Source organism: Pempheris klunzingeri, chromosome 23 (genome assembly GCF_042242105.1).
Source record: "Pempheris klunzingeri isolate RE-2024b chromosome 23, fPemKlu1.hap1, whole genome shotgun sequence".
Lineage (NCBI taxonomy): Eukaryota > Metazoa > Chordata > Actinopteri > Acropomatiformes > Pempheridae > Pempheris > Pempheris klunzingeri.
This window is the reverse complement of record NC_092034.1, coordinates 3527739-3550336: the sequence shown is the minus strand read 5'-3', so window position 1 is coordinate 3550336 and position 22598 is coordinate 3527739. Positions and strand designations below refer to the sequence as shown.

General features: G+C 42.0%; 1 protein-coding gene across 2 annotated transcripts in view; it reads left to right on the top strand.

Moving 5' to 3' along the window:
- The window catches only part of arhgap36 (Rho GTPase activating protein 36), a 55470-nt gene that overhangs the window by 20926 nt on the left and 11946 nt on the right, over positions 1-22598 (top strand). The window contains exons 1-3 of one of the 2 annotated variants that reach the window (XM_070854454.1): positions 1499-1636; positions 9717-9873; positions 16943-17011. In XM_070854454.1, the coding sequence (XP_070710555.1) occupies positions 9738-9873; positions 16943-17011 (205 nt within the window). In that variant the 5' untranslated portion in view covers positions 1499-1636; positions 9717-9737. Of the gene's footprint in view, positions 1-1498; positions 1637-9716; positions 9874-16942; positions 17012-22598 lie in introns of those variants that run through there. The other variant, XM_070854453.1, reaches the window with a different exon arrangement.

The window sequence follows — 22598 nt, the reverse complement described above, 5'->3', positions numbered from 1 at the left end:
GAGTAGTTAACGGCAATGAACCCCCTGACCCACCCCCCGTCTTATGATCCCTGATCTTGTTTTGGGTCTGTAGTTTTTTCAGTCTTACACTTTAACGGTTTCATGGCAAACTGCAACTTTCTTGAAAATTATCTTATAAACTAACAAACGTTAATTCAAACAGAATAAAAAATGTATTCGTCTCCATCCATCCATCCTGAACTGGTCCTTTTTTATCCCCCTTTTTATAATGTGATAATATGTCAGGCATTTTATTTACAGCTTGTTTTACTAGCCTCCAGCGGTCGCCGTGTGATTTAGCATCTCGGATCCTGTGCTGATGTCATTTGGGTCTTTTATCAGTTGAAATTCAGGCTCTGAAAAGATGAGTAGACTCAGGGTGGATTCGCAGCTCAGATCTGAGCTCGAAAACATCTTCAGGAGACCCTGACCGTAGAAGACGCTCCACTAGAGTGCAGCAGAAGTAACGTTAAAGAGGAGAGTGAAGAAGAAAGTTTCTCTCAGTCTTTCTTCTTCACTCTCCACAGTCTTATGTCCCCTCCTCTCCTCTTTTTTCCTCTCGGCGTCGCTCTCCTGTCTGTCCTTTTTATAGAGCTTTTATCCTGTTGTTTTAATCCTCCTCCTGCTCACACTCCCTCCCTCCCTCCCTCCCTCCCTCGTTACCTCTCGCTCTTGTTTGCTTCTTCCCTCTTTCTCTTCCTCTCTTCCCTCTCCCTCCAAACCTCCTCATCCTTCCTTCCTTCCTTCCTTGTCAGCTTCATTCTTTCTCTCTTTCTCTCACTCACTCTCTTCATGTCTCCCCAACTCCTTATATCATGTATTAGCTCATTTTCTTGTTCTCTACCTCCAACTTTACCTCTTTACTACATCCTTCTCCCCTGTTTCCTTTCCTTTCCTCCCTCATCCCCACATTTTCCTCTTATACCTCCCTCTTTTCCCTCTTTCTTCCCTCTCTGCTTCCCTTCTTCTTCTTTGCTCCTTTCCTCCCTTCTTTATATCTTCTCTTCTTCCCTGCCTCCCTTCTTCCCATCCTACCTCCTTATCTCTCATACTGGCTCCTTTTTTCCTTCCTTGTTTTCCTCGTACGCCTCCTTTTCTTCTTCACTGCCTGACTTGCTGCTTTACTTTCCTCTTTCCTGATCACTTTTTACCCTTCTTCACTTGCTCTCTTCCCCCTCCCACCCTCTTATTTCTCTCCTTTCTTGCCTTCTTTTCTCCATCCCTCTCTCCTTCCTACCTCCTTTTGCGCATCCATCATTTCTTCACCCCATCCCCATCTCTCTCTTACCACCTCTAGCTGCCTCCCTGCCTCTCGTCTTCTTCCTGTTTCCTCCTCCCTCCCTCCCTCTTGTGTTTATGTTCTCAGTATGCGGCGCTCCTCCTCTTCTCTTAATCTAACTCACTTCTCAACCCTCCCTCCCTCCCTCCCTCCGTGTCTCCCTCTATCCGTCTCTCTCTTCTACGCTCTGTCTCACTCACTCACTCGCAGCTTTAACTCAGAGCTGCTGGTTGTGTCACTCAGCGCAGTGCTGAGATGCATTCGAGTGTCCGAGGAAAGTCTGGATAACCAGGGCTGAAACCTGCACGGACCCATTAAGGAGGATTTTAAGTGACAGAGAGTGACACCCCAGTACAGGTACTGTGTGTGTGTGTGTGTGTGTGTGAGAGAGAGAGAGAGAGGTGGGGTGTGTGTGTGTATGAGTGTGTCAGAGAGGGCGAGAGAGAGAGTGTGTCTTAAGTGCATATTGCTATCTGTCAGCTGTGTGATTTTCACAGTCACAACTGTTTCTTCTTTGTCTTTTTCACTTTAACAAAGTTGATAGATGAGGAATTCATTCAGTGTGTGTGTGTATGTGTGTGTGTGTGTGTGTGTGTGTGTGTGTGTCACTGTAGTCAGTTTTAGGGACACACACCTGCGTTGACTGGGGATGTCTTGTGCAGTTCAGGACAAAAATTGTGGTAAAACTGTGATATTTGAATCAGTGGTTAAGTTAAGTGTCAGGCTTAAGCAAATACTGGTTCCGGTTAATGTAGGAAATTAATGCAAGTCTATGTAAATACCCCAAAAGTGACTTAAGTAAAGTGTGTGTGTGTGTGTGTGTGTGTTAAGCAGACTGTAGCGACATTAATGATAAATGATGCTAACTCTCACTTAATTTAATACCTTATTGGGATTATTTCAAGTCAAAAATCTATTACAGGCACTGTATAAACAAAATCTCCAGGTTTAAAATATATTTATTGGTCTTAGAATCTCCCAGAAAGTCATATCTTATGCATGATAGAAGCCTTTTTTAGTCTTCCTCGATATTTTAGAAAACAGCAGATGGTTTTTAAAACTCATGGGCCCCTGGGAGCTGAAACTGGCAGGTGCACAACTTTGTAAACACCATTAATTCAGTCTTAAAAAAGATGGTAAACAAGGTTACTTAATTAATTCCCTGCAAATGAGGTCAAGCCTCAGATTGGAGGAGAATCTAGAAAGCATCTCGGATCTTACGTTTCTCGAAATGGCACCGAAAAAGAGTTTAAATAGTGAAGGTGGTTTACACAAAGTGAAAGTAGAATTTAGGGAAATTATATTTTGAGCAAAAAAGAACCAACAGTGTTTCAATAAATGTTGAAATGTCGTATTTCTTTGGTGTTGTCATGCAGCATATGTTGAAATGAACACACACTTGCACAACCATAAACAAGGTTTTGTCATCATCCCGCTGGTCCACTTCTATTAGTATTCGTCTACTGACCTAACACTGAAACCAGACAGCAGGGAGTCTGTGTGATCCCCGAAAACACTCACTGTGTGTGAGTGAGTGAGTGTGTGTGTGTGTGTGTGTGTGTGTGTGTGTGTGTGTGTGTGGTGACATGCCAGTTTAGTCAGGACTGTCACAACAGGGCTGCTGAGTCTTTAGTGCAGCCAAGGGGCCTATTAGTGCTGCCTGCCTGTCTGTTAACATACTTATTTATGCTGTTTACGTCCGCGTTGGAAAGAATCATCGAGCCTCAGCAGGAAATCTGGACGTGTTACATGTACCCATCATGTAAAATACTGAAATGTTGGGAAACAAACTTTTAAAATGACATTTTTTAGACAAACTTGAAATTAAATTCACTTAAAAAGATCTGGCTTAATGTCAATTTGTCCTAGTTTTTCTAGTACAGGACCATGTTTTTGTGGAAAGAAAATGGATATAGCATGTTCTATCTCCTTCTAAGTACTGATGGGAGAAATATAAAGGAGAGAAACAGGTCACAGTTTACGCACTGGTGATTTATTGTCAGTCTAATACAGAGCTGATAGTAAGAACCTACAGTAAACTTATTGTATCTCACCAATGAAGCAGAAAAACCTGGAGGGCAGCATGAGGAGATGAAGGGAGCTGGGAGGACATACTGTGTGTTATAATGAACCGGGAAACCCATTCAAAGAGAAAACACAGCAATCAGTTTGACTTCCTGCCAGAACATGTAGATAAGATTTCTTATCTACAAGTTTCTGGGTTGGAGTAAGAAGAGGGGAACTCGATCAATGCAGCAGCCATATCAATCCGAAACTATCAATCATCCTGAAACTTTTGTTTGCAGCACAAATAAAGTGTATTTATGTATCAAAATATCAAATCAGTTGTTCATTTTCATCCCATCTTGTCTGTCAAAATGGACAAACTTGTACATAACATGAATGGGGAGAGACGGATACATGCAATCATGTTAACAGCAGCCGGGCGGAGAGGTGAGGGAGGCGGGAGGAGACTGAAACGGAGGGAAGGGAAGGGAAGGGAAGGCAGGAGACGGAGAAGGGGTGGGAGATTTAAAAACAACGAAAAAGTGAGTGAGATCTGGTTTGGAGGGGGGGGGGAGAGTGAAAGAGCATGTGTTAGCTATCAGAGCACATTTCTTCTACTTTATCACTTCACATCAGACGTGCAAATAGTCCAGAAACACTCAAACGTTGTGTAAACACACTTCTTTATGCTGCACATACAAATGCATGTAATCACAAACACGCATTTTATTGCATTTTGAGCCTTTTAGCTACAGGATAAAATCAAATTCCATTTGTTTATTAAAAGCAGCCGAAGGAAATCAGGACAGCAGCGCAGGAATCTGAGAGTTTTAGCAGGTGCTGCTTTGTACGGTATGTCCCTGATTGCCATGGTCTTTGTTGAGCTGCGTCCTGCAGGAACATTAGCGAGCTCTTATTCGCCGTGACATGTGACGTGCCTCCGTCTAGATCTTATCCTCTTTTACTCCGAGCAGATGAGAGAGATGTTAAATAAATGAATACATGAATCAGTCTGTGGTTCAGCAGCTCACAGTTCAGGTTTGACCGTTCTAAATACAGTCAGTAGGGTTTGATTGTTGTTGCTGTGTCTGTGAGGGTCTCAGCGCTGCTTTACAATGACGACGTTATCTTTAGTGGGTGAAATATTTTAGACTTTAGGTCTGCAGTGTTAGGCCACTCTTAATTTTGCCCCTTAGATTAGTCTGAGTTTCACAAAAATAAAAAAATTAGCAGAAAAAAAATAAACAGAGAGGAAACCATGGCTGATAATATGTGGTTTGTTAACAATGAGAAATGAGATGGAGCTTTTATTGACCGTAGTAACATGTCGGAGGAGGCAGATGTACTGAGCAATGCCACATGAAGAAGCCTTGTCCAACTCCAACTAATAATGAAATTCAATTTCCAGCTGACATTTAAATTTTTCTATCCGACTTGTTTGAAAATGAGATCCTGCAAAAAGTTGGACTCATCACCAGCAGAAGACTTAGTTTATTCTGAAGAGAGCTGCTGACTTGGAGCATCGGGGGTCCGAGTGTGTGATATCAAAAATAGTTACGCCTCCTTGACACTTCATGAAGTTGACTTGCCTGATGTAATTCCCCTATATTTGATATTCATCAACGGTATTCTGTTGTATGCGAGTAATTTTTAAGTTTTTTTAAGTTTAGGTAAAACCATGGAAAAACAAAAAGGGACACCTGTCCAGGTGTTTAGACACCTGGACAGGATCAATATTCACATTATACATGGAGGTGCATCACTCTTCACGACTGTAGGGGCTCGTAAAAACACTTTTTGGTGATAACGCAGTAACCTTAACATTAGTATTAGTATTATCAGACAGTAACTGTGTTGTTGTATGTTTCAGCTGAAGTCTTGTTTTGGTTCATTGTACTCTGTTTTCCTCTGTCTCCCCTCATGGCTTTTCTGTCATATGGTTTGAATTGTCTCCCTTCCTGGTATTGACTGCAGCCACAATTGGACATAAAATCCACATTAAAAAAAAAAAAAAGAGGAGAGAGAGGAAAAGGGATCTGAACTCCCATTGTTGAATCTACTCTCCTCAGATCTCCGACCACCGTGGTGGGACGGCCTCCAACTCTGGAGAACCAGCTCGTTGGATCAAATCTCAAACACACATCTCAGTGATTTGTCATATTTCTTTGAGTTTGATCTTAAAAAAATATTGAGAAAAAAGCTCCTTAAGCTTATACTGCTGCAAACCACATGCAGAGTTTGTTGGTCTAGCAGTGGTCAAACATGCTGAGAACAATCGGACACAGTTTTGGTTTATCATTGTAATAAATGACACTGTTTCACAGTTTTGATTTTATGTCTCTGATATATTTTGACCACAAAAACAAAGAGCTAAACTACACCGGGCTCAGCACATCATCCACACTTAAGTGATTCGCAGTGAATGATGCAGGTTTGTTAGGAGTTCATAAGCTCCAGTTCCCCTTTTGTGTTTGGGCTGTTGGGTTACGGAAGATGAGCAGGAACATTTTAAGACTGGATGATATAAGTGTAGCTTAAAAGTGGCAAACATTAGCCGAATGTTAGCCACCATGTGCAAAAACCCCCTGAGTGTATTAAATACAGCAGCAATGTGTTTTACTCCTGATCAATTCTGATGTCATTAATGAGAGGTAGGATGTTATTTCTTCTTTTAATTATGAAATTGTCTCGCTTTAATAGTTGTTTGTGGTTCATGTTTTTTATTTATCTGCAGATATCTTTTGTTTTTGTAGTTACGCAACATTAGAGTTTTTTTGTCCACAGTTTTCAGCTGCAATCCAGAATGAAAATCCACAGAATTTGCTTGTGGTGTGATAAACAAGATGCATTTATGATGACAAAGCTGGTTTAAAATGTGTTTAAAATCTGTGGCGTTAACTTTGGAATTCTGTGGATGTAGATTTCTAATCCTACTATTATGATAAATGTATTATTCACAACCTTTGCCCAGTTAAAGCACGTGTTTTACTAAGACTCCCATTTTAGTGTCTTTTATCATCATCTGTGATATAAAACATCTCCTTTCCAGACATGAAATCTGTGCGTCCTGGACGATGGCGGATATTAATTGTTTGTTTTGGGTAACGTCCTGTTTGCTCTGCACAGTTAGCGTACAAGAGCCTGATGTAAACTTCATTTTAGCATTTTATTTCTGTTGTTTTTCCTGCATTTAGTATATTTTAGGAAACAATAACTTGACCCTGGACGATGTATTGAGTCACTCAGAGTCCGCTGCTGTGCATCTAATGTTTGTCATAAAGGGCAGTGTTTGGTATCACATAAATATCCATCACACACAAGGAATAATGCATAGGTTTACTTTCTCCAAATAAACTTCTGGGCCAAAGCACTTATCCTAAATGTCAGCTCTTACCGTTGACATTTGAAGCCGCGAACCAGCCGTCCCGTAGTGTTGTTCTCCACTGACCTATGTTTTCTTTAAGACATTATATGTCACCCATTTTAGAAAAAAAAAGGCAGAGAAGGTCTCACCAACCTCTGTGGACAACTTCATCCAGTTTCACCGCAGCCTGCTTGTCTGGATACGTTTAGCATTAAGGCCACAGCAATTTTCTCCAATCACGCTGCGCCGTGTGGGCTGAGGCCGCCTCAATTACAGACATGAGACAGTCACACACATGTGGAAGTAAACGTATGCGCACACAGAGGAGGCAGCGTACAGAAAACAGCAACAGTCGGAGAAATAACCATGAAAGGTTAGCGTAGTTAAGTCAGGATGCTTTAAAGGATGAGATAAGGCTCGAGGCCGATTGCTTACAAAGGAGTGATTATATAAAGACGCATATGGGAAGTCATCTGAAGTCTTGATAAGCCCCCGTCAATCATTCCTATAAAGACTAAACTTGGGAAAGAAACACAGTTTTGGGACAATTGAAGCACTAAATGTTTTATGACCGGTAGCTTATAGTGGCTCTTCGCTTATGTTAGCTTTGGTTATTGTTGTGTGACACATATCACAGACTAAAGTATCTCACCAATTGTCCGATTGTTTGTCGTGAAACTTACTTATAAATATTCATGGTGCCCAGATGATCCTCTGACTTGGTGTTTTTGAGTGAAATGTCTCAACGACTGTTCGATGGATTGCGAAGAAATTTGCTATCGTGCTCACGTTGATGATCTTAACTCCACCTGGCGCCCCCTTCAGGTGTGTTTTATAGTTATTAAAGAGTATCTTGTGTTTATTTTCATCTATTTCTCTATAAACGTAGAGGAAGTAAGAATGCATCCTGCCCTCATTGTCCTTTACTGCCTTTTCCCTGTAAGTATGGAGGCCATGTAGGGGAACACGGCTTAGTTCATAATTCCTACATGTTGTTCTTATACGGTAGTCAGTAAAAGTTGAGTCAGGGCTCAGTGCCAAAGGCAGGAACCAGAGATCTAATGCAGCTTCAGTACAAAGCCTGGAGTGGCTTTGCAGGCAATTTATTAGGAAACAGAATATATACAAGAGCTAAAATGGCAAAAGGCATCTGAAGGGCTTTTTTCTGAAGCTTTTACAATCATGAAACTACACTTACTTTGCTCTGCATATTTTCAAATATAGATCTACTGAACATTTCTGACTTTGCTGAGTTAACTGTAACCCAACCGTGCTTTATGTGATGCATTTACACTTCAAGATCTAGTCAAAAGGTGTTCTGTGCCTCTAAAGGAGCTTTCTAACATCTGAGGACAAAAGCATTGAAGTGGATGTCACTCAGGTTATCATGGTGTGGGCTCACAGACAGCTCAGTTTTAGCAGAGAGAGACTGTTAGAAAGCGAGGATCTGGGATTTAAAGGGTGGATTTTGGTCCCAATGAGGTTTCTACCTGGTTAAATGAGATAAATACTTTGTTCTGGTTATCCTGTTGGCAGGGCAGTGGTGTGATGATTTCTTACTGAAGATTAGTCAGTGATGGAAAGTACATGTTTTACTCCAGTAATTCAGTTTTATACAACTTAATATCTCTGCTCCACTACGTTTCTGTGTACTTTGCACTCTGCACTGCTGTAGTTACTGTTCAGATTATGATGCTACAAAACAAAAACAGTGGACAAACCTATAAAATACAGTGTTAAAGATCACAGCAGCGTCTCCATGTCTTGCTTTACAATGAGATTTACAGACTTTTACATTAATGAAGAATCTGAATATGGACAATCCTCCGACCAGCAGGTGAATCTGGATCACAGACGTAATAGAAGTAAACACATTGTTTTAAATTCTAATTGATAAACCAGAACATATTCACCACTGGCCCACAACAGGAACGCAGGATTGAATGTTCTGGTTTTGGTAGATTCTCCTTCGGCACTTCAGCTTCTCCAAGACATCAGAAGTGAAAACATTCTGTGTTTTCTAACAGTGTTGTTCCTCTGTGCATCAGGCAAAAGCTCACTGTGCTCTGTTGATTTAGTAGCTGTTTGATTTACATGCTTTTGTGCACAATGGGCTTTCATCACACACACACACACACACACACACACACACACACACACTGCATGCATATATTAAAAGCACATTTTTGCCTGATGGGGTGAACCGGCTGTGAAACTCGGGCCTTTAAATCGAGAGTGTTTGTCTGGTTCTTGTTAACCTGTGGCCGCTGCATCCCTCCATCAAACACCTCTTTCACTGCGGCTCCTATTCGTTTTTCACTTTGTTTTCCCGGCTCCACTCAGTCTCTCTCCATCCTGTTAGTCACTATGCACTCTGTCTGCCATTGTCCCTGGTACTGCTGCGCCCACAGGGGTCTCCGTCAGTGCCAGGGGAAGTATTCAGATCCTCCACTTAAAGCTGCAGGAGGCAATTTTCTGTTATTGACTTCTGTTTTATTGCCAGGCTCTCTTTTAGACTCTCCGTTTGATATATCTGTGCCTCCCTTTGGTTTGTTTGGCTTGTTTTGCAGTGCAGACAGATGCTGCCAATGGCAACTTTACAGGACTCCTCGCCATTGAATGAGGATTTAACCGACATCTGAAGGGACGTGCACATGAATCAAACAGCCAGTAGGACTCTAACTAGTAACTAAGCTGATGAAAGTAGTGAAGCAAAAAGTACAATACTTCCAGTATGTGCTTATACTTCACAATACTTGAGTAAATGTACTTTGTGACCTTCCACTGCTGCTGCTAAGACGTGTACTGAGAGCATTACGGCAGAACTGTGGCTGCTGTGACTCACTGTTGCCTGTAAGAGCTTGATGGTTGGTTGATAATGTTCACTGATTACAGCCAGTGGAGATTTCCATTTCATCTTTTTGTACTTTTTGGTTAAATTGTCGGAGCAGAAAATGAGCAGTAAAAAGATAAAAGGACGAGTCATCGGTCCTGCACTGTCCTCCGTCTGCTTTTCTGATCTCTCAGTTCTCTCCTCACCGACTTCTCTCCCTCTCCTCTCGGCAGGGGGACCACACGTGGGCGACCATGTTGGGTCAGAGCGTGCGGTTGCAGCCGGTGCCCATTCAGAGCCTGTCGGAGCTGGAGCGAGCCAGGCTCCAGGAAGTGGCCCTGTACCACCTGGAAGAGCGAGACCTGGACTTCAAGATCAGTATCCCAAGAGGTACGGAAATGACTATCAATTACTTCCTACTTCTTTCACAGATTTGCAACCACATACATAACATTTAAAGGAATAGCTCAACATTTTGGGAACTTTTTCACGATGATTCATACAACTCCTATGTATGTGTGCTAAATATGAGGCCAGAGAAAGGAGATCACAAATCGTTGCAAATCCCAAATTAACTTTATATTTCATTTGTTTAATCCCTAAATCACTGTTGGCTTTACATTTAGGTGTGGTACACCTCATATAAATAAGATATAAAGCTGTACGTATGCCTTTGAACTGAGCCTGGCTAGCTGTCTCCCTCTGTTTTCAGTCTTTATGCTAAGCTAAGCTAACCAGCTGGTGGCTGGACCTTCATGTTTAGGCTACAGACCTGAGACTGGCATCAATTTACTCATCAAATTCTTGGAAAGAAACTTCCAAATCCACATAAGCCATCTGGTCCAGTTTGGTCATGATTTACAGTTTTATAAATGTCTTTAAATCAGTCTTAGAGTTTGCCTGCAGTCTTTTAAGAGAACGAGGGGTCAAACCTGCGTCGCTCAGATGGCTTCTCAGTTTGTGGAGTGATGGATTTTGACTACGAGGGCTTTGGTGGATGAGGATGTTGTGAAGAAGAGCGTTCGCCAGGAGGTTAGGGAGGCTCACGATGACGTGGAGAGCTTGGCGTTAGTTTTAGTGGTTATGACTGGTGAGAACAAATCAGCCTCCTTCTACTGAAAGCCAAAGCTGGAGCGAGGACAGCAGTCCAACTGTCGAGGGAGAAATAACCGTCTGTTAGCGAATCTGAGGGTGTGTGTGTGTGTGTGTGTGTGTGTGTGTTTGACGAAAAACATTTGGTGCACACGTGTAAGCGATCCAAGTTGTCGGTTGTGATAAGAGAGGGCGAAGGGCGTGACCTGATGTGTGTATTGGTCCATGAGTCTCACCGCTGATAGGATTCTCACTGCAGTTCATCTCGGGGTCAGCAGGGTTTTGTGAAGCTTCATATTGTGTGTTCTGGGGTTTAGACAGGATTTAACTGCAACCTTATGATTGGTCCTCATATCTGGAAACATGGGATAAGAGAAGTGATTCCTAGGTAATTGGGTCCAACTCTGAGTTGTATTAACTCCGTCCTGTGTGTGTTTTATTAACTTGTACGCTCCAAACGCTCTGAAGGAGTTTTTCTATCGTGATGGAAGCCAAATAAACAAGAGAAATGTGAGTGTTTTGTCCTCTTTGACTTGGAAGTTTAAGACATTTCCACATTTTTTGGACTGTGCTCACTGGGCTTTAGGTGTAGCACTCCGCTGAGAATACATCCTGGAGTCTTTCGTGTGCCTAAAAAAAAAAAAGTTAGTGCAAGCTTGGTGGATAAAAACAAACACAACTACTTGAAAACTATAATAAAATATACCAACCGTGAACAAATAATGTTTTTAAGATGCTTGGAAATAGACCATAGTTCCTCTTACAGCCAGGAAGGATGATCTTGGTAACAAAAATAATCTCATGGGGAACTGGAGCCAAAAAAAAGTCAGAGGGTAAGTACTTTTTTTAACTTCCCAGCTCCGGATACAATCATGAGCACTGATAATCAGATTTAATTCACCTTCAGCCTGACATTGTATTCATATTAGTTATCATCTCTCTCTTCTAAAGTGAGAAAGTCAGACCTCTAGGTAGGACAACAAATACCTCTAAACTTCCCCTCTGCTGCAGCTATTCCTCCTTTTTGCCGCTGGACTCCTCTCCGCTTTGAAATATTGTTTATGTGCAACCGTCTGATCCATCTGAACTCCTGAAGTCATAATCCGGCCAATAAAGTGGGATAGTTTCACCAATAAACCTTAAATCTGTCATACACCTCGCAGGCCGCAGGCTGGGAGGGTTTTCTCTGGTGTTTGTTGGGCCTGGAGGGATCGCTGAGGTCACAGGGTGTAGAGGCCGAGGCTAAGAAACAAACACAGCTGATTGTAGATGGAGTGTGTGTGTGTGTGTGTGTGTGTGTAGGATGTGTCTGCAGCCTTTCTCCTATGAGACCAGTTGGTATTTAAGCCGCTTTTCTCAGACTCAACTGCTCTCTCCCACATTGTCGTTCTCTCTCAGGGTTATTAACCCCTGACCTGCTCAACTTTGGCCACACTGCTGATTCAGGCCCAGTCTACACACAGTCTCCTGGAAGCTGTGAAGCTCAATTACACCCTGCAGCTCGTCTGCAGTCCACAAGGATCTCTGACATTTGACTATTACTCTTGCTCTAACGGCCATGGAGGACAGTGTTACGTTCATAACAGCAATTCACACACAGCTCACCATTCAGGTCTGTGCACTGATGCACTATGCAACACAGTAAGAGCAGAACAGAAGCTACAGAAAATGGTTTAGGTGGCTGGTTAGAAACTGAGTTTTGACCATCCCACTCTTTCCAGTTTATATAAATCACCAAGGCAGAGTTGGAAATAGCCAGATATCTCTCTGGGGGTCCTTCTCCGAACAGGTGGAGGTCCCACCAGGTTCAGGACGTTAGAAGTGGATCTTTTTAGCATCAGAGGAGACCTTCTCTGCTCATTCAGGATGAAGCTTTCTGCAGGATCCAGAGCCCTTGAATGCATCATGGTTTCTAGCAGTGACACAGCTGCTGTCGGGGACGTGCTCTCCCAGCCACAGGCTTGATCCCACACTTTCCAGTGGGGACGAACAGCAGCCTCACAATGTGAAAAGAATTTAGGGTTAAGACATCAGATAAAGGTCCCAAGGGAATATATAAGTACATTAATCTGCCCTTTCAGTATGTGATGGAAACAAGTGTGTGTGTGTGTGTTTCATCCAAATGACCTTCACTCTCAGGAAGTCTTCTTTTTTTTATTTTATCTTAAATAAACATATACTCTTTTTCCATCCAAGCAGGGTTCAGTTAGACGGTGAGATTCATGGGAAAACAGGAGAAAACCACTTTTCATTTACTCTTTTCTGACTTTACCTGTTCTTAAGTTTTCAGGAGTTTGGCTTTTTAAACGACTTCCATGATATCATGATATCTGTGTTATAGATTTCTGGGTCTCATAAGTGTGCACATATTTGTTTTGGACCATCCGCTCTGAAAAGGATGATAATTCCAGCAAGAAAAGTCTAAATTCTGGGAAATAGACTTCCCAAATATCACACAGGCCACACAGGCCTTGAATTAGTCATTCTTACCAAAACAGTATGGTGAAGCCCCGTAAACACGGAGGAAGACGGAGGACGTGGAGCCCGTAAAACACAAGGAAACAAACACAAAAGCAGATGTGAGAACTTAATTAACAACAGCAAACACTTGTTTTTCTTAAATAAAGTAAGTAAGTAAGTAAACCTAAAGATCTTAAAAGTATTAATAATCTTTGTAAACGGTGCAGGAACACACAGCACAAAACCATCACACACTAATCAGTACATCAGTGGGATTCCCAGCGCAGGTACCAGTGAATATATTATTATTATTATTGGGAATATGCTGAAGTATTAGTATTTATCACTAAATTGACATATAAAGTGACATAATTGATTCATATATTTACCAGTTAAACAAAAGATATTGTCCTTTAACGTTTATGCAGCAGACTCTTCCCTGTGGTGCTCATAAGTATAAAACCGTCTGCTGCTCCGTAGAAGATCCAGTTGGGGCGACAGACGTAAAGGTGACTGTTTCAGCACCCACAGGTGTTTGGTTTTCTTGTGTGCAAACTAAGTTCTGACATTAGACCTGATCGCAGGATCAGCCTGAGTCTGTCTGGCTCACAGACAGAGCGCTCTGTGAGTAACTGTGGGAATATTCGTCCTCTGTTTCCCCCCCCGGGGTGAAATCTCTGCAGTCCACCCAGCCCGTCACGCTCTCAGCATCACCTCCCGCCGTGCCCCCCCCCCACTCCATGTTTGCTTTCCCTCTGCTGGGTTTCTTCTTCTGCACTTCTGTTTCTTTTTCCACCTCTCTCTCTCTCAGCCTCCGTACGGCTCTCCCCTCCCCTCCCAATATCTTATGGCATGTTTCCATCGTTAAAATCTCTCTTCCAGTCTCTCCTCCTCTTTTCTTTACTTGCTCTTCTTGCTCAGTTCCCTCTTTTTGTTTGTCTCTTAGTGTGTGTGTGTGTGTGTGTGTGTGTTGGTTTCACTGGCAGGTCCACTGGATTCTTTGTGAAACGTGTCGGTAGTTGTTGGACAGATTTGCTCTTATTTGGAGTTGTTGGGGTTCATTCTCATGCCCCACTCTCTGAATCGCTGCTCTACAGGGACTCCAAACCAACTTGCTCTTCTGCCTCTGATTTCATTTCCACTTGTTCCCTTCCTTCACTTGTTTTTTCTGCCTTTTTTTAAATGATGTTTTTTTATTTCTAATGATCAGGAAAGCCTCTCTCTTTAAGCGTGTCCTGGCTTTATCTGACACAAGTTGATTAGCTGAAGTCTTTTGATACTCTTTGATACTCTTTAGTTCATTTTCAGACTAAAAAGCATCTCTAATATGAGGGTTTCCTCGTCTTTTCTCCTTTTTTCACTGTAAATTCAATATGGAATTTTGGACCATTTCAGTTCCACCTGCCGTGCAGAAAACCTTCATCACAAGTGGCCCTTCACACTTCCTCCATAACTCATTCACACCCTGTCAAAGTCAAAGTCCAGTTCAAAAAGTTCTTCATTTCAGCTGCTGATATCATAAAAAAGTGGTGGACAGCGAACATCTGCCAAAATCTGCACTTCTTGCATAAAAGTCTGGTCCTGATTTGAAATGTTTACAGTTTTTTAACTGTTATGTGGAAACCTTCAAGGTGTTTAGTCTCTTTTTCATTTTATTCAGATTTCATCAGTCCACCTTTACCCAGAATATGTTCCATCTGGCCCAGTCTGTCCGACTTCTGATCCCCCAAACGTTTTCACAGAGAAGTTACATTTCCTGCAAACGCTTTAGGGATTCAGTGATGCATTCGTGTTAAAAATAGAAGTGCAAAAACAAATTATGAAACATCTCAAAGTGATGGATTCAGATGATTGATGTGCGACTTTGTACAATTTGTTTCTGCCAACAACAAAACAATGATGCACAGCTGCAGGACGACCTCCAAGTCTGTTACACTTGGAAAGCTGGGCTGTTTTCCCTCTCTGCGTTTGCCTCGGCCTGTCATCTCGGCTCTCTGTGAATGTGCATTATGTAATCACACACACACACACACACACTCGCACAGACATCTGAGGGGCGTCGCTGAGAGATTAGCTTTAGCTGGAGGTGGCGTGTGTGTGGTGGGAGGGGCCGTGCGCTTTGGAAATAAACTTTAATTTCCTGCAGTCATGGGAATTTGACCCTTTTATCCCCGACATGCACACACACACACACACACACACACACTCACTCACTCTCCCTTTCTTTCCCGTGTTTAAAAGGAAATAAGCAAAGAATCTCCATCATTACAATCCCAAGTATTCTGGACGACACAATCTGCGACGCACGGAGCCTCAATCGTTCCTTAATAGGGAAAGTCCCAACCTCGAATTAGTGATTTCTAAACACCAGCTTTAGTAACTCAAACAATGGCTTCTTCCACATGAACCTGGTCAGAGAAGGAGGATCTCGCGCTCGTAAAACAGAGCACCCGAAGCCAAAACAACACACACACACACTGATAAAACAGACAGTGAACTGCTGCTGCAGCAGATTCCCTCTCCTGTGCAACAACATCATGGATTTCTTTTGTAGGTTTTTTTCCTGTTTTGTTAATAATCCACAGGACACCAAACTAAAAGAATGAACAAAAACTTAAGTTAAATTGTATTTTTTGCAGCGTAGCATACAAACCTTCAGTTAAATTACATAAATATATATTATATTTTATGTCTTAGCGTCATGATGATCCGTTCACAGTTCCCAAATGAAGATGACAACAGTCAAGCAAACTTTCTTCCTCTTAAAAGCTGTTTGTCAGAAAAAATACCATTGATTACACCTGAGGGTTATTGATTACAGGCTTTCAACCATATAACATGGTCTTCCTGTGTGGATGGAGTTTTTTTCCAGTTGTCATGGGGATAACACGGTTGTCCATACTCCGGTCAGGTGATGACAGCTGTGCTATCTTTCTGGCACCTGAGCAAACTCCATTCACTGAGGAAAACCATGAGATGTGATTTGAAACCACAAGAAAAGCTAGTAAGTAGCCTTTGATTTTCTGGTTTTGCTTGTTCAGGGTTAAAAAAGATATTTTTGTGTGTTTGAAAGTCAATTTGACGTAAACTTGGACAACAAAAAGGGATTTCAGTTTGGTCTGAAGTGTTTAAAAGGTGGATTTTACCCTTTAGTGTCTTCCCCTTAAGAATAGTTTCACGCTCTTTATTTAAATCTCTCTGGACTTCCCTCACAGACACACACTCACATATAACACACACACACACTCTATCCCTTTATGGCCGTGCAGCCATTAAGCAAAGGGGCTTTTCAAACAAACAACAAGGTCTCGTCTATTGAAACGAGCCCTCTGTTCACAGAGCTGAGGAAGAGGTGCACGCTCTCAGGAGGACAAAAGGTAGAGAGTGAAAGGGAGAGGAAACAGGAAGAGGTTGTAACGAGGACGGGTTGAAGTGGTTGAGACAAAGAAGAGTGGAGAGAGTTTATTAAGTTAATTAAAGGCTGATTCCAGAACAAGGGAGATGAATGTGTGTCGTGATCTGTAATTAGTGCATCTTAACAAACTATACATGTGAAAATAAACACGTAAAGACAATGGGATGAATAAAAGACGGACGTCCGTGAACAAATCATAACACCATCATTATTTCAGCTGACACTTTAAAACTGTGTACATTAGTTTTCTAAGATTTTATACTTTCATCACACACAAAACTGAAAAGTACTTCAGTGCTAATTGGAGTCACTTCTGTGCTTCGTATACAGAACAAACTCTCAGGCAAAGAACCTCAGTCGTTCCCTTGAGTTAGTCGTTTCGAAACACCAGCTTTAACAAAAGACAGACGTCCGCGAACAAATGTCGTAAACAGACCTCATTGTTCTGCACAAACTTCTCATTCACTGTGACTTTTTCTCCTTTTTTCACAGAAATACACAAGCGGAGAAAGTCTCTACGCAGGAAGTTTGACTCCTTTTCAAAGGAAAAGAAAGAGCGAGGTAAGTTCACCGCACAAACCCAACCAAAACAGTGTGGTTAAACATGAAACCATCTCTGGTCGCCGCTCGTCTCCTCTCTCTTTCTGTGTGAATGTGTTTTTTCCGTGAAGTCCCCGTGCGACCCCACACCCTCCAGTGAATATTATCATCAGACACAATGTCCCCCTCTGTCCATTAAACCAGCATCACCCCCACTGACGTCCAGCGGCTTTTACCACTAATGGTCTCACATACTTGAAATAGTGTGTTTATAAAGCACGAGTGGCTCAGGGCTGCAGGCCGGCTCGTGTTCAGTGAGTCAGGCTTGTGTCTCATTGTCCCTGCGCCGTTATAACATAAACTTAATAATGAAAGAGCACCGACGCTCCTGTCGACAGTCATGCTGTGTCATCCTGCAAAAGCGCCTCCGTCAGTAGAGTGTGTTAAAAGTGGTTCCTTCCAGTAAGCATGGCGTTCGCGTGCTGTTTTATTCATCACATTTACGTACATTGTTCACAGTGATGTCACTTCAGTGTCTGCTCACAGCTTCTCTGCCGTCTTGAAATAACAAACTTATTTCTGCACTTTGAACATCTCGTTACTTCAAAAGTAAAAGGAGATGATTTATGGAGCTGGATTTAACTGCTAGTTATTTGTTCAGTTCAACTTTAGTGTTTCCAGCAAGATGGGATTACCTACCAGGTAAAAGAGGCAACTGCCCGGTGTCCCTGAAGGTCTCGTTGTCCCTGAAGGCCTCGTTGTCCCTGAAGGCTTCATGGTCAAGATCAAGTGGAATAATAAAGGCTTTAAGGAGGATTCTGCATTAATATCGTGATCCTGTCTTGTAGACGACCCTGTTTCATACTGTAGTTTTAACACCTTCATTATTTCAGCACTTACTAAATATGTGTTTAGAGAAGTCACCACAAACTGGGGACAAAAAAAGGAGCTCAGTTTTTCTCCTCTCTGGTCGACCAGGCAATGTTTTTTTGGAAAGAAAAGAAGATTTACACTTTAAAACTGTATCTGATTTGATACTTTCTTCACTCACAAAACTGAGAAGTAACTCAGTACTAATTGGAGTCACTTGTGTGCAAATATACAGAACAAACTCATGTAGAGGAGGACAAGAAAAACAGACTGATCACATTGATCACTGTAAGCAGATGATTATTCTAATTTATTTTCAATTTTCTTCAATTTGAGTCGACTACATGAGGTCATGAGGTTTGTCACAAGTTTTTTCCTGTCACAGTTTCATTGTGCATGCAATGATTGGTTATTATGAGACAAAGGATCATGGGAGTAAAAACAAAACACCGAGTTACTGTAGTTTTACCTTTTTTCTCCATGTATTGTCAAATATGAAAAGATTATTATAATGTAAACAGCATTTGCACTGAAATGGGTCCATATAAGAGGCTTCCACTGCAGCTGTAGAAATAAAACACAGGCAAACTCATTTGTTATTTATTCTCCGCAGTGAAGCTGTAATCTGCAAACTTCCTTTAGATGTAGTCATCCACCCATAACGTTAAAATGAACTCAGCCTCTGATGAAACTCGACCATAATGTGCCAGCCTGTTGTGAGTGGGAACAAAAAGATCCGGGATATACTGGCTGACATCTTCCTGTTTTCATGAACGCACAGAAAACTTTTCATTTCCCGTCTTTAGCTTGTCCCTCTGTCTTTACGTTTTAATCTTCGCTGCTCTCTTTACCTCCCTCCTTTTCTTCTTCTGCTAAGCCATGTAGCCGATCATCTGCCAATGTGACTCCAACCTCTCATAAAGAGATGTTCTCTATTCTCAGGTGATTATCACAGCAGTGCAAGATACGAGCCAAAACACACAACACACACACAACACACACACACACACAGCACACACACACACACATTCCCAGGCTCTCTGCGCAAGTCTTTAAATCCTGCCTCCAGCCTCTTATACACAGGGACTTAGCTAAAGCTAACCCTGCTAATCAAAACACAGAACATTGGGACCTGGCAGTGCTCCTGCTGGCTCTGCTCACCTACTACTGAAGGCATCACTTCAGGGTCGACATGGAAAAGTATTGCAAAGTGCTCTTTTATAATCTGTATGGAGTTACGGTGAGAGAAATATTGATAAAAGACAGTTTTTTTTCATGTAAGATTGCAGGTTTAACCATGCAGACATTACTCTGCTGCAGAAAACCAGATGAATCCATTCATGACAAGGCAACAATCTGCAGCAGTGAGTTACCAAATGATAATTTTGGATTTGTCAGTGCACAAAATCTTGCCATGATCGATTTGCAGGTTTTAGAGGAGTTGGTGGAAGTGTCTCTCTTTCTCTTCTCTCTATTCACAAAACATTCACAATTAATTTTACCTCACAGAACGTAGCTGCTGCTGCCTCGATCAGTTAGTTTGCATGTATTATTGTGCGACTTTAGTGTTTTTTGAATGACTAGTTTGGATTCAAACAACCATGTTAGTTCACTGAATGATGCAGCAGTAGCACAGTGAGTGTTCTGCAAGGTAAAATTACTGTTTTTGTTAATGGAGTCTGGTGGTTTTGAAGTGAGTGAAGAGAAAGAGAGAACGGCTTTGTTTCCTTTTCGAAAAAGTGCTGTTTGACGTCAATGTAGCACTGGAAATATTCTACTCTATTCTATTTCTAGGTGGGCCACACGATAAGCACTTCAGCTGGAGCATAATGGTGTCATAACTTAATGCTACTCCAGGAGAGGCTGAGGAAGTGAAGGGTGTTAAATAGCTGAAAGCAGCAACGGTGCAGAGCTTTAGCGTCGGTGTGTGCAGATAGAATGAGTAACAAATGGGTATTTGGTTTGTCCTGTGTTTAGGGTTAAGGGCTTGCTCGAAACGAACTTACTGCATGACAGCCAAGCATGTATAAAAGGGAATGTGAGTGGGGAGAGACTTTGGACTGTGCTCAGAGGTGTTCACATTGTTGTACCCACAAAAGGGACAGAAATAACTGCTGCCAGAAGAAAACGTGTGTTTTTCTTTGCTGCTTTGGTTCCCTCCTGCTCGGTTCAGACATTATTTTCAGGAAAAGGTTAAGCAGAAGTCACTAAGCTCTCAATAGTTGGCTTCTGTGTTGTTTCACCTGGGTTTACACAGAGGACATCCTGTGTTAAATAAACAGCAGCTCGATGTCCTGAGGGAGCAATATTCTTATATCATCCAGCTGCTGGTGTGGTGAAGGAGGAATACTGGTGAGCAGTGAACAACATCTATATATATCTTTGTCTGTCTTCTAGTAACAGACGATTAGACAGAAGACCGGAGGACCAGAAATACTAAAGAGGGAATGCAGGGAAATTCCTGAACAATAAGGCTTAAACCAGTCAGACGCACAGCCGTCTTCCTGTCGGAGGTCCAGAGGGTCTCATCAGGGGAAGTATTGGCTGTAGTAAAGTGCTAGTCACACCTATTAGGGCTTTGGTACGATTTAAGGAGCACTGGCCGGTTTTCACAGTCATAAAGATGTGATGTTTTGGAGGCCGTAGCCCTGATTTCATAGTCCAGATACCCCGATGCTGCATAACCTCTATGTAGCCCCAGGACCTAAAGTGCAAACTGAAGTCTGACAGTCAAGTAAGCCGACTGAGTCTACTGAAATATCTTTTTCTTTTCTACTTTTGTGACGATTTTACACAACAAAAAATAGAATAAATAAGATATTTATACATATGTGTATATGAATGTGTGTGTTTGTATTTGCATGGCAAATCAAAATCAACCTAAAAACAGGTAATAAGCCTCTGTGACCATGTGGAGACCTCGGTGCATCTTTCTATTTGTTCTCTATGTTTTCTACTTGTCAAACTACAAAAAGAGGATTAAAAAAAAAAAGCAAAACACTTTTTTATCACTCTGTAGCAGTAAAGTCTCAGTTGTCTAATCGTCCCGTTGGCTTGGCGTCCTGCTCGTCCTGCTCCTTTCAAACAACTATTAAATCCTCCATTATTTACTGTGAAGAAGCAGACACCTCCAGTAGAAGCAGCTAACATCTGCCGTAGCTGGCATCAGTGGTCAGGTTGGCCGTTCCTGCCAGCAGACGTCAACACCGAGGAATAAGCACAGGCTTACTGACCAAACAGGGCCGTTAAGACGCATTTACAGATGATATCTTATTCAATGGATGGAGCCCGGTCTTGTTGGCAGGGGACTTTGTGTTTGTTTGAGATGTAGCAGGTTACTCAGGGTGGTGGGTGAGGAAAATAATCTTTCAGCTAGTTTCAAAATAGTGATCATCCTGCTCAAGTGTTCTCGAGGGAGAGTTTGTCCTTAATAAGCAGCAAAAAAGGAGGTTACTGGTGAATATATGCTCTCAAGTGGGAAAATGGTAAGCTTCCATCGGTGTTGGTAAGAGGTAAATGGTAAATGGTGGTTACTACTAGTTAAATATCATCTTTACAGGCCTCTTTTCTCCACAGCAACTTCTCCAGGTCTTCAGAAACTGTTTTAGCAGAAACTACATTAGCAGAGTGAATGTAGACTTTTTTATTTACATCATAACATGTAGTTCTGCTTCCTGACCAACCTAAAAAAAGAAGAAACAATATGTGCATGAAAAAATAGAGGAGGAGGAGGACGGATAGATCAGATGATGTAACATATTGTAGTTCTATGTGCAAATCTGCAAGCACAACCTTTATACTGTATACGTCTGCATGTATTTCAGAATCTATATATCATTGTGCCAAAACAGTTAGACATTGGACACCAGTGGTACATTTTGGTCAAGTAGGACCAGCCTGTTTGGGGTGTGGCCATTCGGAGAACATCACTCGCACCCTCGGGTCTTCAGCTCTACGCCCACCGAATGTTGACTGACAGACAGACTCCTTCCATTTTAGTTCGATATTATTTCTTGTTCAGTTTCAGCTCAGTTTGTGTCTCATTTCGGAGATCCGGATACGCTCTGAAGATGTCATGCTTCTCCTGTGGCCCATACTGCCAAAATGTTTTCTGTAAACCTGCTAAAAACAGACAAACAAGACAAATCAGCTGATTTAGTGAATGGTACCTTGTACTATGAGGTTCCTGTCATAATGGCATAATTACATTTTAATAGGTGAGTTATGAGCTCTTGTGTGAACGACCATGTGTCTCCTCACAAACTCTCCTCTTTAGCCAGTTAGAGCGTCAGTAAGCCAGCGGCTGTCAGCGTGTTCCTGTGGCTACGAGCTAATGCTAACTGGCAGCTGGCCAACGAGGCTCCTGTCAAAGAGCTTAATCCCCCTGGATGATAAACACCTTTTTCTGTTGACGTGAAGATACAGTGATTCTGCTTAACTGCCTCGGCAAAGTATCACAGAACTGTGGTTTTATCCAGTTATCCAATTATACAAATCAAATGGAGGAAGTCATTCAAAATATCTCTCAAACTGTCCAGTAACTTCTGCTTGGACCCTCTGAGCTGCATGTAGTTTTGAATAGCAGTCGATAATTTAAAAAAAACCCTGCTTTTCCCTGTTTGAATAGCAGCCTGTTTCCTCTGGTGACTGGTACCTTCATGTTGCTGAACTCTTCACACAACCTGAGAGTTATTTCAAGCTGAGTCAATCCCATATCTTTAAGTGGCATCCTGCCAGT